General features: G+C 43.0%; 1 protein-coding gene across 1 annotated transcript in view; it reads left to right on the top strand.

The window, feature by feature from the left end:
• Positions 1 to 19134, top strand: part of HECW1 (HECT, C2 and WW domain containing E3 ubiquitin protein ligase 1) — a 250113-nt gene that overhangs the window by 15063 nt on the left and 215916 nt on the right. Inside the window, exon 2 of the mRNA XM_057731731.1 lies at positions 4961 to 5068. Within this exon, the coding sequence (XP_057587714.1) occupies positions 4961 to 5068 (108 nt within the window). The remainder of the gene's footprint in view (positions 1 to 4960; positions 5069 to 19134) is intronic.

Below are 19134 nucleotides of genomic sequence, written 5' to 3'. Positions count from 1 at the left end.
GGACTTTCATTTTCCAGATGTGGACACTTTTCCTTTTATTCTCAATATTCCTTAGTCTTTATTGTATATTTTTGAACTTTTTTTCTAAAAGAGTTTCTCAATCACATCTTCCAGCTTCCTAATCCATTTTCCACCAGGACTCATACACTAGAGTAGAATGATGCAGTGATGGATGAGGCATGAATATAGTAGCCACATGGACAGCACTCATATCCTACACATTAGTTTCAGTGGATTTCAGTTATCACTCCTTGGGGAAATAGTTCTATGGTTAAATAAGGATGGAAAAATCTGCCTACATTGCCCCACTTTAGAGATTCACAATATATATTAAAAGTGAGAAGCTTGCATTAAGCAACCCACTTTACTTGATTTTACCCAGCATTTTCTATACTTTCTTGAGCAAGAAACACTTTCTTATTTCCCAATATTTGTCTATCAGGTGTTCCGTTGTGGAAAACCACACACTAGGAGTTATAGGAAGTTATAGAATAAGTACAGAAACCCAACCCTTGCCCTTAAGAAACATTTAATGTGCTGAGCCTTAAAATGTAATGTTTCAGGATGAAAGCAAAAATTTTCTCTCTGGCTAGACACCTGCACACAGAAACTCCCAGAATGCTTCCTTACAGACATCAACTCTTGAAGAACTGTAGTTTTTCTTCTACATCAGACACTTTATTGGATTATAGAAGAGCTGAAGCTGTACTTACTAATTATGTTCAAAGAGACAGTCTGAGGGAAAAGCCACAAAAAAGCAGAATGGCATCGATTTCTAAGGCCTCCCCTGTCCTTTAGATTCCCTTCCTAGTACAAAAGAACAGAGCTTCTACATCTTTGTCTTTGTAGTGTATAAGGCAAGTAGATTCTCCCAAGATCTCCTGGCCTACTAACTGGTAAACCCATAGTCTAGCAATAGTGGGAGAATCCTTGGAGATTTTTCTGAGATTGATTATCAAAAGGCATGAGTTCCTCTGCCAAATGGAAGCAATGTTGTATCTTTTCTGTTGGGCTTAGGTAGCAGATCAGTTCTCCTTTAAGTGATTCTGTGCTCACTCGCCCATTCTGTTCTCAATAGCAATAGTCTTTGTTGTATACTCTTCTATTATAGATTAAAGTGTAGGAAGCACAGCTCTAGTTTTCATTTTGAAGACAAAGCAAGATAAACACTCCTGGTTTCTTAGCTGTGCTTGTTTCTGTAAGCTTCACTAGAACTTTGTGATTCAAAATTTTGCAAAGACCTTTTCTCTGTTGTAAACTGTGGAGCAGAAGGTAGGATTCTTCATACTAGAAAAAATAAGTATTATCCAGAAAATATAACCTTTTTTTTTTTTTGAGAAACTTGATATATCTCTATGTGTTCTGTACAAAATGAGTAATGAGCAAAATTTAAATAGTACTGGGCTAAGCTAATGTTTCCGGTTATTAGTGGTTTTGCACAGTAAGTATCATGGAGCTTTGCCACAGAGGGCCCTATTTTTAGCCCAGACTATAAACAGAAATAGCTGCTTATTAGATATCTGACACTGTTCAGAGACCGTTACCTGTATTAATTCATTTATTCCTCACAACAGACTTTGAGGTTGGAATTAATATTATCTCCATTTTGTAGTGAGGAAGCAAAGACACAGAGGGTTTAAATATAATGCCTAAGATCATGTAGCTAGTAGTGGTACCCTAACTACTTGCCTCAAGGTGGCTGTAGATATCCCGGTAATCACACAAATATTGCTCCTGGAAAGCCCTGCATCATGACAAAGAATGCAAAAAAATGGACCTTGGAGTAGGGAATCAGGGGGCTGCCATTCCTCAGCCTGGTGGAGGGCATGGCTTGGCCCCCACCATCCATCCCAGTCCTCTTCTCTGATGCCTTCCTCTAGTGTAGACTCTGATCCCTGAAAATTACATCTCCCAGACTGCTGTGCAGCCATGTTCCAGATGCAAATTTGGTCCTTTCATTTAGATGCGTCTGTGCAGGTTTGGGAAGACAAAAGTGAGCTGGGTGGTTCCTCCTGATGTTTAGCCTGTGGCTGCCACAAGCATGGCTCCGAGAAGTTAAGCTTCTCTATCACAGTGTCCTAGCATCCTCTCACTCACTTCATGGGTGTGAACAGACAGCCACATGGTGGTGGCAGTAACCTTATCGGCTTGCCACTGGCTGGTCACTCTTTCTGTGGGTAGAGAGGTAGTTGCTGCGGCTATGCCTAGAGCCTATTTCTCCAATACCTAACTCACTGCATTAAATCCCTTACTGCATAAAATATCTGGTGTGATTCTGTTTTCCTGCATCTGACCCTGACAATATGCTTGGATTCCCAAGCAAAGACTACTAACTTCTAACAATTGGCAATACATACCTTGGAGGAGGGAGCTGACCTCTCAGCACAGATGGTCTGGGGAAGAATACAGACTATTCTATTTTCTTGGGTGATATTTGCTATGAAGTATGACTATTACTATAAGGGAATGGGATACTCATTAGCACCAATGGGCAGTCTCTTAAAATGTGTTTAAACCTGTCCAGTGAAATATATCTTGTTCTCTTTAAAATGTGTTCTTTTTGCCATTCTCTTCAGTCTTTTCTGATTCTTCCCACCTACTCACCCCCATCCTTTTCTCATTTGTGCCCTTGTGGTTCCTAGATATTTAACCCATTCTCATACCCACTATCTTCTAATGAAATGACCCGTTTTCTTGAATAAATCCTCAAGTCTATTAGGAACTTCCTGAGAGCATAGGCCCTGTCTTGTTCAGCAGTAGTCCCCAGGGTTTAGCACAATAACTAGAGTGGAGTAAATAGTCAATACACATTTACCTAGTGCGTGAATGAACAGCCCCTTTCTATCAATTATTCTCTATGGATACCTGACCATGACTATTAAAGTGAATATTCTGGTGATGAGAGTGGATAAATTCAGGAAAATACCTCTCCTTGGAGACTTGCCATAATGAGGCAAATTTCTATCTGGGTACCGACGACCCAGGGCGCTAGGAAAATATTATGCCTTTTTTGCAGAAATGAGGCAATTACTGTAAAAGATGTATTATGCAATCATCTTAGTAACCCAGACAGGGCTGTGAGCACACACTGTGATTATAAAGGCAGACAAATTTTGCAAACAAGTGATTTTCCAAAGGATACAAACAGTTCCTGCTGTTAATGAGGCAGACGGTGTTGCTCTGCCTAATCATCTTTGCCAAAGAAGAGGCAGCAGAAAATGTGCAACTGACTTGCCAGGTCACAAGCACGTTTACCAGTTATCTCACATAATCCCCCCACCCCCACCCCGTGAGGTCTCAGTTATCACCACCCCCCACCTCGCAGGTGAGGACCTGCAGCTGTACAAATAACGCTATTGGTAGATGGCACAAAGGTCCTTGGAGCCAGGTCCTTTAGCTGTCAGCCCTGACCTCTTTCACCTCATCCCTTGTTTTCCCAGCCCAGCCAGATGCAGGAAGTGAACCTCAGGGTGTCTCAGTTGCAAAAAGGACAACTGTGACCTAGCCCTTCTCTGCAGAGCCAGGGCTCTGGGCCTCCCCTCGAGAGCTCCTGAGTTCCAGTTGCTCCTCCAGCCACTGCGGTGGATTTGGACTCTCAAAACATGGTTTTCTCACAGCTTCGGATCCATTTAGCTCAGATGGTTACTTTCTGGGTGAAGTGGAAACTGCAGGGGCCCCATAGAAGGTTAAGGTAAAATATATATCCTTGTCTTTGTCTGCACTGAGAACATGAGGTGTGGAACCAAGGAGGAGGCAGTTGGCTCGGTCTTCATGGATCTGTCCTCTCTAAGGATGCTGCCTTGCTCTCTGGGTACCAGCTTTAAGAAGGACATTGATGGGTTGCAATGTGACCAGCAGAGGAAGGGCAGGAGAGGACAAGAGCACATTCCCCACCCTCCAGCTCTTCTCAGTGCTTCCACAGGGCAGCCTCTGCCCCCCCTCCAGCCTTGGACACCACATGGGGCCATTACTCCACCCTCCACACACCCACCCTCCATCTCCACCCTGGCAGCTCCTTCTCATCCCTCAGCTCTCCCCTGAGCCCCATTGGCCTTCCTCTTTGCAGCTTCTTGTCAGAGTAGCCTGTTCTTTTCCTTCTTCTCCCCTATTACAAGTTGTAATAATGCATTTATTTCTTTACTTGGTGTAAAGTCTGTCTCCTCAATTGTTTGTAGTCTTAGTATAGAAAGGTTTTGCCCAACACCATGGCCCCTGCACCTTCCCAGCCCGGCAGATGGTTGGATCTTGATAAGTACCTGTTGAATGAATAGATTAACGCAGGACTGCGTGAAGGATGGATGGATAGATTCATGGAGGGGTCCCAAGTGTTGGATGGTGATGGGTGTCCAGACTGGAAAAGAGATGATATAGGATGGAGCCCGTGAGAATGTGGCCCCAAGTAGGAAGTGTGAGTAGATGTTTCCTTTGTGCCTCATTCTCAGACCCTAATAGGGACCTGTTAATGAAAGCTTTAGGACGGAGATTTTCACACTGAGGTTCCACACGTGTAAGAGCTATTCGAAAGTGAAATGAGGGAATCCCCTGGTGGTCCAGCAGTTGAGACTCTGAGCTTCCACTGCAGGGGGGCAGGGTTCAATCCCTGGTTGGAGAACTAAGATCCCGCATGCCACACGGCATGGCCAAACAAAGAAAAAAAAGTGAAATGAACTGCCATAGAAGCAGTTATTTCTCTGTTTCTGGAGGTATTCAAGAACCAGCTAGATGATCACTTGGCAGGAATGTGGAGGAGTGGGGAGGAGATTCCTGCATTAAAAAGGGGTTGGTCCAGATGGTACCTGAGGATGCATCTCATTCTCTGATTCCATGATTCCAGGTGCTTTTCCTTCTGTTAAGCTGGAGGTGGCTCTTAGTATCCTTTGCTCTTTTACTTATCTTTTCTAAATATGCTGTTAGCTGATATGTTTCTCTACTCTGCTTTCTTTCTTTCCTGGGTATATAGATGAGGTCTTGTCGGAAAATTTTCTGGACTATAAGAACCGTGGAGTCAATGGTTCTCATCGGGGCCAGATCATCTGGAAGATTGATGCCAGCTCTTACTTTGTGGAACGTGAGTATTTTTCCCATTCCTGCTGCTCAGGATGAAGCAGAATTCAACTGCTTTGTCCTTTTTGTGTTGCATTTCCACTTAGAAACGTGCCACATTAAAGACATAGATTGAAAAAGATGCTTAATGGACAGTGAGTAGTGGGTAACAGAGCAGTTGAATAACAGCCATCCAAACCAGCCCATGTCCCTTAACTTTCTCTCCCTGGCTCCTCCAGGTGCTTTCCAACTTTGCGATGGTTGCCCCTTCTTTATCCTGTTGTCCAGTCTTGTCTTTGCTTAACCCAGTTCTTCAAGGCTCCTTATTCCCCCAGTGTGTTGGGGAAACTCCACACTTTGCCCTGATCTTTGGCTCTGGGCACAGTTCCCCAGGATAGGAATGACACATTGCTACCACCAAGCTGTTTCTTTGATTCCTGGTCTACTGACATTTTTGGATGTATAACCTCATCATCATGTATCTTATTTTATATTTTCTACAATTTTCTGCTGTCTTTGAAGATAAATCATTTTTGCAGTTATAGAAGGAATTTTTCATAGGTTCCATACTGGTACATGAGGAAATATCTACACGGGCCTCATGTTTGGCACCCAAAGGAATGCATGGATTACACTTAATGTCCTCTTTCCCCTCCCACGCGGGGACTGGAAAGTGCACACATCCCTTCATCCATCTTCTGGTTCATAGCAGGTATTCATTCAACATAGCACTTCTGAAAGGAAATGGAATAGTCTGTTGCTCCAGCTGCCTGGTTTGCAGAGGAAATGATACATGGCCAGGAACCTAAAGTTGTCTATTTTTAAAAATATTTTTTAACTTGTTTATTTATTTGGCTGCATTGGGTCTTTAGTTGCAGCACATGGGATCTTTCATTGTGGTATGCGGGTTTCTCTCTAGCTGTGGTGCAGGCTCAGTAGTTATGGCACACAGGCTCCCTAGTTGTGGTGTGCGGGCTCTAGAGCACACAGGCTTAGTTGCTCCATGGCACATGGGATCTTACTTTCCCAACCAGGGCTCTAACCCACATCCCTTGCATTGGAAGGCAGATTCTTAACCACAGGACCACCAGGGAAGTCCCCCTAATGTTGTCTATTATTGTTTGACTTGTAGCTCATGAAAAGCTATCCTCTAGCATTTTTATTCACTCTCATTTTCATTCACTTAATAAACAAAGTATAGAGATTGGAGATGAAAGACCCAGTGTCTGCCCTCTAGACACTTACAATGTCTCTCCTCTGTGGAAATGACACAAATGCCCCCTTTTTTGCATTGGCACATGCAGAATGAATAGACAATCAGGAGGTTTGATACTATCAGGTGTAGCGGGGACAGGACTTCATGAGATGTGGTTGCTGGCCCTTGACTTTGTCTTAAGCATGATGAAGCTCCCAACAAGAGAGTTCCTTTTTCTTAATACTTACCTCCCTGACTCTAGCTCTTCTCCTCTCTAATCCATCTTGCATGCTAATCCTAGACAAAATGCCTTAAACCCAATTCTGCTACCATCTTCCCCAAAGCCTCATGGTTGCACTTTTGTACTGCATCAGCTGAAACCTCTTTGCCCAGCTGGCAAACCCCAAAAAAACTCATCACATCCCTTAACGCTACTTCTCCATCCTCCCCAACAGGCCCTCCTTTGCCCTAGTCATGCCAGCATCTTCCCCTACCCCACAAATAGCATCATTTACCATGAAGAACATGGCTGGGCTCAATTTGGGGATAAAGATGGGCTCCAGCTAGTGGTACCTAATATGACTTCCCAAATGCCAGTAAGAACAAAAGAGGTGAAAACTTGCATTAGCGATGAATATTAGACATAATTGTTGACTGTATGCCCCAGTCTACATTGAAAGTTCAGTGAGAGAGTCCTTTCTTACTACACACCCATTTTGTTCCTTTGGGTTTTAGCTAAATGGGAAATAGAGATAATTTAGGGTCAAAATACAATATCAGCTCAAAATGGTGCACACACCTTGCAGCGTTTTAAGCTTTTTAGAGTCAAGGAAATAAGGCTTAAAATAATATAAAATCTCATGACTGTGTCTTCATTCTGCATGAGCCAATGTGAAAAAAGGGGGATTTGAGTGTAAATTAATCTAGCGCTAGTAGCATTCCTTTCAAGGCAGTTCTCCAAGATTTCTGGGACATATAGGACAGTTCCTGTACATTCAGCTCAAATAACAAACCATTTAACATAATTGTCTTCAGCAGCAGTGTGAAGACACACTTTATTTTTTATATATCTTTATTGGATTATAATGCTTTACAATATTGTGTTAGTTTCTGCTGTACAACAAAGTGAATCAGCTATATGTATACATATATCCCCTCCCTCATGAGACTCCCTCCACCCTCCCCATCCCACCCCTCTAGGTCATCACAAAGCACCAAGTTGATCTCCCTGTGCTATGCAGCAGCTTCCCACCAGCCATCCATTTTACGTTTGGTAGTGTATATCTGTCAATGCTACTCTCTCAATTCGTCCCAGCTTCCCCTCCCCTGCACCATGTCCACAAGTCCATTTTCTAAGTCTGCGTCTCTGTTCCTTCCCTGCCACTAGGTTCATCAGTACCATTATTCTAGATTCCATATATATGCATTAATATATGGTATTTGTTTTTCTCTTTCTGACTTACTTCACTCTGATGTCCATCCACATCACTACGAATGACCCAATTTCGTTCCTTTTTATAGCTGAGTAGTATTCCATTGTATATATGTACCACATCTGAAGACACACTTTAAATATCATTAGACAGATATTATAATGTAAAATTAGCTCCTTAAAATACATAAAATATTGTCATAATTGAGTGAAAGTGTATTCAAAGTTGGTGAAGTTGCAACATCCTAGAATAAACAGATGGCTTGTCAAGTCATATTCAAAATAACTAAAAGTTGAGCACTTTAGAAAACTGACATGTTTTCAAGTGCAAATTTGAGAAGATCCCATTCCACAATACACCTCTTGGATTAGCGATATCTCAGTGCTTTTGGAAAATGGATGAATTTCCATTTTGCAAATATATTAAATGAATGAATAATATACTAAGAATGTATTATTCTGTACAAATGCAACATTATTTGCAACTCAAGGCAAAGCTTGAGTTTGCAAATGATTGGACTATTGACTCAGGGCAAACACATAAATCAGATAAATTAAAATGCAATAATGAATTATTGGAGTCTGAATGCATTAAAACTGTATATAATATGCTATAAGAATTTATCTTGTTAATGTGAAATAATATGCATTTTCAAAACTATTTGATAAAACAAGTGCCAAGTTAAGGAACAGGAAGAGATTGGATGTACAAAATGTTCTAATATGACTATCAAAGTGTATGCAAATCTAAGTATCAAAGATCCTCTTGCTATAATATAAAAATGCAGATTTCAGGCCATTATCCACAAGGTTAGAGAAGTTTTTGTTACGAATCAAAAATAAGCTCTTCACAGTCTCTCGGTAGTCATAAAGACCTTCTTAAAATAAAAATAATTTTATAAACTTTGAACATTGGCTAGATTTTAAATCTTGAAGTACAACAGAGGTTCTAAGTGGGAGTTAAAATAATAGAATAAATGAGGTTTTGTTTTGGTTTTTCCATTTTTCTCTTTATTTTTACCTTTTATTATTTCCTTTTAGGGGAGAGAAGGTAGATTACTGATTACCTGGAATCTATTCTAGTGGCACATTTCTTTCAGAGATATGATTCAACTTAGAATTAGGGAATTGCTATTGATTTACATGATTTTTTTGAAGGTCTGATTAAATCAGATTTTGAAAGTACCCCCAAATTGGAAACATTCAAAGCAAATATTTTCTGTACTCTCCACAGAGTTACAAGTATGATAAAATGCAAAAGAAAATAACTCCTGACCTGTTTCCTATTCCTGCATAATTTCTTCCTGGAGGGCACCTGGCTATTTGACTATAGTCATAATTGCTGTAATATAAGAACTGCAAAGATGCAAATTTTAACACTGACAAAAGAAAGAACTAGTTAAATTTTAGCTTTATCTATCCTGACAAAATCTTACAATGTTATATTATTATAGTAACTCAAATGTTATGTTTTAATGTATGCAGTCGGGCTCAGTGGGCCAGTCTCAAGCCTTCAGAAGGAGCTATCACAGTCCTTGTTGACTGTGTGCTCCCCAAACAAACTTATGTTTACCAAGGGATAAAGGGGGGAGGAGGGATACATTGGGAGATTGGCAATGACATCTACATAGTACTATGTATAAAATAGATAACTAATAAGGACCTACTGTATACCACAGGGTACTCTACTCAATACTCTGTAATGGCCTATATGGGAAAAGAATCTAAAAAAGAGTGGATATGTGTGTATGTATAATTGATTCACTTTGCTGCACGCCTAAAACTAACACAACATTGTAAATCAACTATACTCCAATAAAAATCAAAAGAAAAAAGAAAAAGTCCTTCAGAATCAAGGCTTACCTTGCCGAGACGAGAGGTGGCGATTCTGCAGGGAAGGCATGTTTGTTTTGACCTCTGGCCTGGACCTGTTATGTGTAGCTCCCTGTTCATTGTCACTCCCCATCACTAGCAGGAAGAATAATGGGCCTGTCCCAAAAGAAACTTGTACCATAATGTTTATTGCAGCACTATTTACAATAGCCAGGACATGGAAGCAACCTAAATGCCCATCAACAAATGAATGGATACAGAAGATGTGGCATATATATACAATGGAATATTACTCAGCTATAAAAAGGGATGAGATGGAGCTATATGTAATGAGGTGGATAGAACTACAATCTGTCATACATAGTGAAGTAAGTCAGAAAGAGAAGGACAAATATTGTATGCTAACTCACATATACGGAATCTAAAAATGGTACTGATGAACTCAGTGACAAGAACAAGGATGCAGATACAGAGAATGGACTGGAGAACTCGAGGTATGGGAGGGGGCGGGGGGTGAAGGGGAAACTGAGACGAAACGAGAGAGTAGCACAGACATATGTATACTACCAACTGTAAAATAGTCAGTGGGAAGTTGTTGTATAACAAAGGGAGTCCAACTCGAGGATGGAAGATGCCCTAGAGGACTGGGGCAGGGAGGGGGGGGGGACTTGAGGGGGGGGCGTCAAGGAAGGGAGGGAATACGGGGATATGTGTATAAAAACAGATGATTGAACCTGGTGTACCCCCAAAAAAATTTAAAAAAAAATTGAAAAAAAAAATTGAAAAAAAAAAAAAAAAAAGAATAATGGGCCTGGAAGGACCACTGATTACAGCCAAGAGAGTTTCTCCCAAAGGGACCTTCTTTCTCCACCCACCTTGTGTCAACTCATGTAATCACGGTCGTGATCACTGCCTTCTCACAGCTGTCCAGGCACAAACCAGAAATCTGCAGTCATTTTCTTTTTTTTAATATAAATTTATTTATTTATTTATCAGCTACATTGGGTCTTTCTTGCTGCACATGGGCTTTCTCTAATTGTGGTGAGCAGTGGCTACTCTTCATTGTGGTGCATGGGCTACTCATTGTGGTGGCTTCTCTTGTTGCCAATCATGAGCTCTAGGCACGTGGGCTTCAGTAGTTGTGGCACACAGGCTCAATAGTTGTGGCTCTTGGGCTCTAGAGCGCAGGCTCAGTAGTTGTGGCGCACGGGCTTAGCTGCTCCGCAGCAGGTGGGATCTTCCTAGGGCAGGGCTCAAACCCGTGTCCCCTGCATTGGCAGGTGGATTCTTAACCACTACGCCACCAGGGAAGTCCTGCAGTCATTTTCGACAGCTCTGTTTTGCAGTGGTTTCCTGCCCCCTTGGTACCACCAGTCACGTCCTGCATCGCCTCCAGCTCAGACCCTCACCTTCAGCCCCTTCGCCATCTCTGCCCTCAATTCCAGATTCACACCCTGACTACTGCTTGTTCTGATTTCATCACTCCCTACATTTGTCAGAAGAGCAAACTTCAAACCCCTTTTCTGCACATCATTTCCAAATCCTTTTCCATCACATCTTCCCAAATTAAAAAAAAAACAAAAAACAAACAAACAAAAAACACGGTGGCTCCTGATTACACATTGAAGCACCTAGTCCTTCTGTCAGGTTTTTTTTTTTTATTTTGTATTGGAGTATAGTTGATTAAGAAAGTTTTTAACGACACCCCTGAGCATTGTGAGGTGAAATTTATGCAAGTCAGCGGGGAGAGTTTGCCTCCTTGCCCCACACTTCAGCAGGTGGCTTCCAAGTGAGAGGCACGTGGGCTCAATGTCTACGCGGTGTGGCCCTTGGATGCTGAGATTCTGTTCCTTCATCTGTAAAATGAAGTTAATGTACAGTCCCCACAGATGACCCCATGAAGATTGGAAAAGCACACATGAAGGGCCGGGCACCTGTCTGGGACAGCCAGGTGTGCGGTGTAATGAGAAGGCTTTGAATTAGGGATTGTGGTACATTTCTCCTCTGGGAATAGACATGGTGGTGTCTTGGTGGCAACTGTGAATTGAATGGCTTATTCTGAGAGTTTTCTGGGGGTAAACCCTTTGCAGCCAAAGTTGGAGACTGATAGGCACTGAAGGAAAAGCAGGGCTTCAGGAGAACTAGCTGACTCCCCCTTGTTAGCATTTTTGGCCAGTGCTTTCTCCTCTCTGGCAATGAGGCAGAGCCAGGATAAGCCCTGCTGGAGCCAGAAGGCTCCCCAGACCTGCCCAGAGTAGGCACAGGGATTGCATCAGGTGAACAGTCCCAATGGTTCAGGTGACACATTGGTATAGCTTTTTATTTGAGTCTGGACATATTTCCACCAGGACTGCTCTGTTTTTAGAACTGATATGGCTAAGAACTGCACCGTGGGCTGCCATTTTCTTTTCTTTTTTTTTTCATTTATTTATTTTATTTATTTGGCTGTGTCAGGTCTTAGTTGCGGCATGCCAGATCTTCAGCGGCATCAGAATCTTTCGTTGTGGTGCAGGGACTTCTCTGTAGCTGTGGTACACAGGCTCTAGAGTGTGCTGGCTCAGTAGTTGTGGTGCACTGGCTTAGTTGCCCTGCAGCATGTGGTATCTTAGTTTCCCAACCAGGGATGGAACCCGTGTCCCTTGCATTAGAAGGCAGGTTCTTAACCACTGGACCACCAGGGAAGCCCCTGGGCTGCCGTTTTCAATCACTCTTTTGGTCTTTCCAAGGAGATGTCTCCTTTTATACTGCAATAAAAGTTTCAGTCGTGAATTCTAAGAAAGACTACATTGTAAACGTGTGACATAATCTTATGAAAATCATATGCTTCACAGGTGTTCCTTTAGCAACAATATTTAGCTCCATAAATATTTGTATGATAACAGGTGTTTTATTATTGTGCCATCTTATTTTTATTATATGATTCCCTGGAAGCCATGACTACCCCCATCGCTTATCCAGGTTCACACTATCCTAAAGGGAAACCGTGATCAAAATTGCACTCTACACAGTCATAAAGTAATTTTGATGTTACTTATGTTCTTACTCAAATTTCTTAAATCTTGAGAAAAGAATATACAGTTCACAGCCACACTCCTAAAATGCATTTCCTCTTGCACCTGTGTCCTTTTGCCACACAAGAAGTCCCCTGGTGTTCCTCCCTACTAAACTTCTCCAGAAACCTGGCTCACACACACGCTGGTTTTCTTCCCTTCCTTATTTCCTGCACACTTTGCTTTAAAAGCCTAAATGAAGTCATCTTCCTAGAGAGAAGCCTCCCGGAGTGGTAGAAGAAGGAATCCCAAGCCCCTAAGTACACAGTCACTCACTCTTTAGCAGACCAGAGTGAAATGGTTGGAAATATTCATACGGTAATAATGTCTGTGCTGCCAGAGGCCAACCTAAAGATGCAGTGGTTCTGACTGAACGGGGCCAATGAGACAGTGGAGTGTGGGAGGGCAGGGGTCCAGGTGGGAAGACAGGACATAGGACTGAGGGGGCACAAACAGCAGGCTCATCCTCAGTTTACCCAAGGTGAGGAGCCAAACTGTTGTGTGCAGCCACCTCCTATCACATCAAATAGTCCATTACACCTGGGGCATCAGAATCCACCTTCAGTCCATAGACTAAATATCAGACCATTAAAGAGTGACTAAGCATTGTTATGGAAAACAGCTAGAAAGATACAACCAAATCATCCAATTCAGATTTGCAGCAGTACAGATAGAGCTGACTTCTAGTTAGATGTGTGTCAGATTTTCCCAATGAGATGAAAGCTCTAAATCAACACAAATAAATGATCAAAGCCCTAATAACCCAAACCAAGACTTTTCTAGATTACCCTTGAGTTACCATTTCAGTAAACAGCACATACAGCCTCACCTGCCTCTTGGAACCCTACAGCGCTGGAGGCGTGCTGGGGACTGTGCTGGTCTCCAGGGACTCCCACCTAGAGATGAAGGCTCAGTCCCTGCCCACCAAGGCTCTCACGTTCCAGGAGAGGGGACAAGCACATACTTCTTACTGTATCCTGTGTCAGTGAAGGGGACCACCCAACCAGGCTTTGGGGCCCAGAGTTGATCACCACCCATGGATAAAAGGAGCCAGTGAGTGGACTTGGCCAGTGGGAAGGGAGGACTGGCATTGGGGGCCAAGAGGTAGAGAGATCATTCCAGGCAAGGGACAGCACCCGCAAAGGCATGAAGGCATGGGGAGGTGAGGGTTAAGGGTGGAGTCCTGAGAAAGAGGAAGAGAAGGAGGAAGAGGAGGAGGGGGAGGAAGAGGAGGAGGGGGAGAAGGAAGATGGGATAGAGGTAGAGGAAGAGAGATCATTGAGTGTGGAGGGTTAAGTATAGCCATAAATTCCTTGACATTCCTCTCATCAAGAGGCAGGGTCCATGTCCCCTCCCCTTGGGCCTGGGAGGACTCTGTGACCCTGCCTTAGTTTCCATGCTAAAGTAATGCTGTGCAGCTTCCAGGCCAGGCTTTCAGAGACTGGTTGCTCCCCCTTCCTCCTTAGAACGTTCACTCTTGGAGCCCTGAGACAGCTGTACTTTCACAGCGGCCACATGAAAGGTTGCATGGGGACAGCTGCTCTAGCTGTGTCCACCCAGAACATAGCAGAGGGCCAGCGCAGCTATCACCCATGGCAACAGCATGCAAGACCCCAAAGGAGAGCTGTGCAGCTGAGCCCAGTCACCCCACAGAACTTTGAGAGATGATAATACAGAGCTGTTTTAAGGTTGGGTTCGACTGTTCCACAGCAATAGTAACTGTAGCATCAGGGAATCCAGAGGAACAGGGCCATGGAAGTCAAAGGCAGGTAAGTTTTCAAAGGGGGCATCATCAACATGACCTGGTGAGTGCCATCAGAGGACTACGAGACGTGGTCTAGAATGCATGGCGGAGGGTTGCCACATAGGGCTTGTGGTGATGTTTGCCAAAAAAAAATTTTTAAGGAGCTGATGAGAAAAACTGCAGGCTGAAGGGTACGGTGGCCAGCTCAGATCAATCCTGGTCTGAGCCCTGAAAGTCTATAGTCCCAGGAAACTTCTCAGTTCTGAGCACATGGAAATGGTGAGGGCCCCCCAGTAAATCTGTGTTCATAGAGAGGAGGCAAAGTGTATGAAGCAGCCTCCAGGACGGGGGCCTGTGAGAGTGACTCTGAGGGGGCAGCATGAGAAACAGGATGGAGCTGGGCTTGAACACGTGAGGATTGAGTGAAACAAGCGGTACAAATGAGAGTTCTTCTTTATTTAGTATATACTCATGTCCACTTCTTGGCAAGGATCTTACATGCTTTAAATTTTTTTTTTATTTTTATACAGATTTTAAAGGTTACTTTCCATGTACAGTTATTACAAAACATTGGCTATATTCCCCATGTTGTACAATACAGCCTTGAGCCTATCTTATACCCAATAGTTTGTACCTCCCACTCCCTCACCCCTATATTGCCCCCGCCCCTCTATTGGTAACCACTAGTTTGTTCTCTATATCTGTGAGTCTGCTTCTTTTTTATTATATTCACTAGTTTGCTATAGCTTTTATATTCCACATACAAGTGATATCATACAGTATTTATCTTTCTCTGTTTGACTTATTTCACTTAGCATAATGCCCTCCAAGTCCATCCATGTCACTGTAAATGGCAAAATTTTTTCTTTTTTATGGCTGAGTAATAGTCTATACATACATGTGTATACACACACACACACACACACACACACACACACAGCTTCTTTTTCCATTCATCCGTTGATGGACACTTAAGTTGTTTCCATGTTTTGGCAATTGTAAATAATGCTGCTATGAACATTGGGGTGCATGTATCTTTTGAACTAATGTCTTTACTTTTTTCAGATATATACCTAGGAGTGGAATTTCTGGGTCATATGATCGTTCTATTTTTAGTCTTTTGAGAAACCTCCATACTGTTTTCTACAGTGGCTGCACCATTTTACATTCCCACCAACAATGTACAAGGGTTCCCTTTTCCCCACATCCTCGCCAACATTTGTTATTTGTAGACTTTTTGATGATAGCCATTCTGACATGTATGAGGTGATATCTTACTGTGGTTTTGCATTTCCCTGATGATTAGCAATGTTGAGCATCTTTTCCTGTGCTAGTTGGCCATCTGTATTTCTTCCTTGGAGAACTGCCTATTCCAGTCTTCTGCCCATTTTTTAATTGGGTTGTTTGGGGTTTTTTGATGTTGAGTTGTATGAGCTGTTTATATATATTAAATATTAATCCCTTTTCAGTCATATCATTTGCAGATATTTCCCCCCATTCAGTAGGTTGTCTTTTTGTTTTGTTACTGGTTTCCTTTGCTATGCAAATCTAATTAAGTTTAATTAGGTCCATTTGTTTATTTTTGCTTTTGTTTCCATTACTATAGGAGATGGACCTAAAAAAATACTGCTATGATTTATGTCAAAGTGTTCTGCCTATGTTTTCCTCTAGGAGTTTTATACTATTCAGTCTTACATTTAGATCTTTAATTCATTTGGAGTTTATTTTCATATATGGTATTAGAGAATGTTCTAATTTTATTCTTTTACATGTAGCTGTCCCATTTCCCTAGCACCACTTATTGAAGAGACTGTCTTTTCCCCATTGTATATTCTTTCCTCCTTTCTTATAGATTAATTGACATGGTTTTATTTCTGGACTTTCTACCCTGTTCCATTGATCTATGTGTCTGTTTTTGTGCCAGTACCATACTGTTTTGATTACTGTAACTTTGTAGTATAGTCTGAATACATCCTTTAATTTTATGCTGATAAGAGCACCAAGAGGTGGATGCCATCACCATTGCATTTGAGGAGAAAACAGTCTCAGAATAGAAAACAGTCTCATGTGGCAGCTAGTAGAGCTGGGGTTTGAACCAGGCTTATCTGCTTGTGCTCATCAGCCCCAGGGAAGGGTCTGTGGGGATGTTGGGGATGCAGGACACAGAAGGGATGTTAATGAACTGAGGCCCATGAGGAATTGGAAGGAACAGGATACAGAGAATAGTTAAGGAGTCCAGCCTTTCCTGGGCACTCTTGACCCACTGTGGACTTCCAGTTGGAAGTGTGGGTGGGGCAGAATGGGGATGGAAGAGAGGGAAGCAAAAAAAAAAAAGTGTTGGGCTGACCACTCTACAGTGCCCCTTTTCCTAATCAGAAGGGAAAAAAGAAGAAACAGGAAGAAACAGGAGAGGTTTTCACCTGTACAGACATGGTGGAGTCAAATTAGAACTCTACAAAAGTTTGTCTTCATTCCTCCCAAAGCTATTCTATACACAGGATGAATCTCTTACTCTAAATCACAGACACATGGAGCTAGAAACAACCAGGGCTGCAGAGGCCCTCCATATCTCTGCCTTCAGAGAGGGCTTCAACAAGATAAGGAGGGAGTATTATGCCTGTTTTAATCTCCAGGAGATGGGCACAATAGTTTTCTCATAAAGGCCTGTGGCAGGCTAGGGTACACACAGGCCAAATTGGCAGGAGAGTATGTGGGGCAGACAAGGGAAACTGACCTAACTAAGGTGCTGTGTCTGGACCTACAGCCAGGTGTCTGAAGGGCATGGCAAGCTCATTACCCTAATGTCCAATTAGACACAGCAGATGGGCATGAGGTGGCTGCAGCCATCCCAGGAGGGTGGCTTATGCCTGTGCTTGTCCCTGGGGAATCTGTACATGGGTCACAAGATCCCATCCCTGGGCTGTCATTTGGGGTAAGGCTGCTGTCCTGAATAGAGGAATAATAATAGTAATAGCAGCAACTAAATATCTCTGAGCTCTCCCTATGTGCCAGGCACCACTCTGAGTGCCTCAGACATTTTGCCCCATTTAATATTCATGAAAACCCTAGGTGACAGATATTATTTTTCCCTTTTTTGATGAGGAATCTGAGGTGTAGGAAGATATGTAGCTGATCCAAGATTCACAAGTAACAAGCCAAAATGGTGGGGCCAGCACTTGAACCCAGGCAGTCTGACCTCTGAGCCTGCTCTTTAGCCACCACGACGTCCTGAAAAAAACTAAAGTTGGCCAGAAGGGCCCCCACCACTAAGGTGGAGGTTCGGTACAGAGTTCTGGTCCCATGGAGGGCTGGGTACTAGGTAATACACTGCATAGGACTCTGAAGTTTGAGTCAGTGCTGGGGGTTTACCTCCCGGAGTGGTTGGCAGGGAAATTATTTGGGCAGGAAAGTGGGAACCCAGTCATCACTAGGCCAGCAAATCCTTGACTAGAGGAAGGAAAGTCGAGATGGTTAACACATGGCCTTCCTCTCCTCCAGATGATTCTGAGTGGGGATCACCATAGGCCCCTCCGTAAAAAGTTGTGGACAGAGTCAAACTAGAAGACAGAGGCTAACCAAGATTTCAATCACTTCTCCTCCATTTCACTCCTCCTCCTGTATTTGTTATGTGTGTGCATCCCATTTGTGTACACATTTTTTAAAGTATTACTTATTCCCTATAGAAAATTTGAGGAAAATCTCAAACATCATCCATAATTTCAGCACAAAAAAAAAAAAAAACATTTTTAAAGATTTTGGTTGTTGTTGCTGGTAGCGTCTCCTCTTAGAGGGGCTTAATATTTATTCAGTTAAAGAATGAATGAAGTAAGCTAGTGCTCAAAACGCCTGTGCAGGAAGCAGGAGGCCTGTGCTCAAGGGCGACAGCCATTGTCTTATCTTTCCCTCCTGTGGCTCCTGAGCCACTGAGACAAAGAGACAGGGAAACACGGATGGAGGGCAGAAGCCAGGTGGTCTCTGGTCAGACACATGGCAGGAGGGTACCACAAAGAGAACAGAGGTGACTGACCTACCTAGCTTCTTGGATTTGGGAAGTGCCAAAGAGGTACCATCTTTTTAAAACAGAGGACCCTGCTTGCTAGTGAACACGGTCTGGTCCCCACTGGAAATCTCACCAAACACTGTAGCACCTCCTCCCTTGATTCACACCCAGGAAGTGGATGCTAGAAGAGCAGTAGGAAGAGAGGATTTTCCCTTTTTCCACTTCATTCCTCTCTTTTGACCCCCTGAGCCTTTCAGCCAAGTCTATGGTCATGCTTAGCTGCAGCGTTCTTGGTGAGGACAGAGAGCCACAGAGGTCAGGGACGTCCTGCCTGCAAGGTACCGTGTGTACCTTCTTGGACACTCATCACTTCCCTCATGCACCTGCCTGGGGCCAGTTCAGAGGTCACCCCCAGGAGTCTCTGACATTAACCAAGATAGGTCTCTAGTCAACTCCAAGGCCATTTTCAAATGATACCAGCTATACTGTCCACACCAGCTTTGCACAGCCAGGAAAGAGTTCAGAATCCCAAGACTATGTAAAAAGTACAAACTCCTCACAAATTCTCATGTATCACACTTGCCAAAAATTCCAGAGTTGTTATGGTACCCAAGAATACTGCAAAACCCACCAACACCCACAAAATCTAGAAGATACAAGCCATGCTTCATCCAGTGCAGCAGCTGCTAATCTAAGTCCCGTTTCCCTCTTTCCAAGCAAAACTAGAGTCTGCAACACCTGGTCCACATTTATAGCCATATTGCTATCACCAGCTGTTACCTGAGGGAAGAGGACAGAGAGGAAAAAGGAGCTAATTGTCGTTAACCTTCACCAGAA

This window comes from Hippopotamus amphibius, chromosome 4 (genome assembly GCF_030028045.1).
Source record: "Hippopotamus amphibius kiboko isolate mHipAmp2 chromosome 4, mHipAmp2.hap2, whole genome shotgun sequence".
Lineage (NCBI taxonomy): Eukaryota > Metazoa > Chordata > Mammalia > Artiodactyla > Hippopotamidae > Hippopotamus > Hippopotamus amphibius.
Note: the sequence above shows the minus strand (reverse complement) of the source record. Positions and strands in the feature narration are given on the sequence as shown.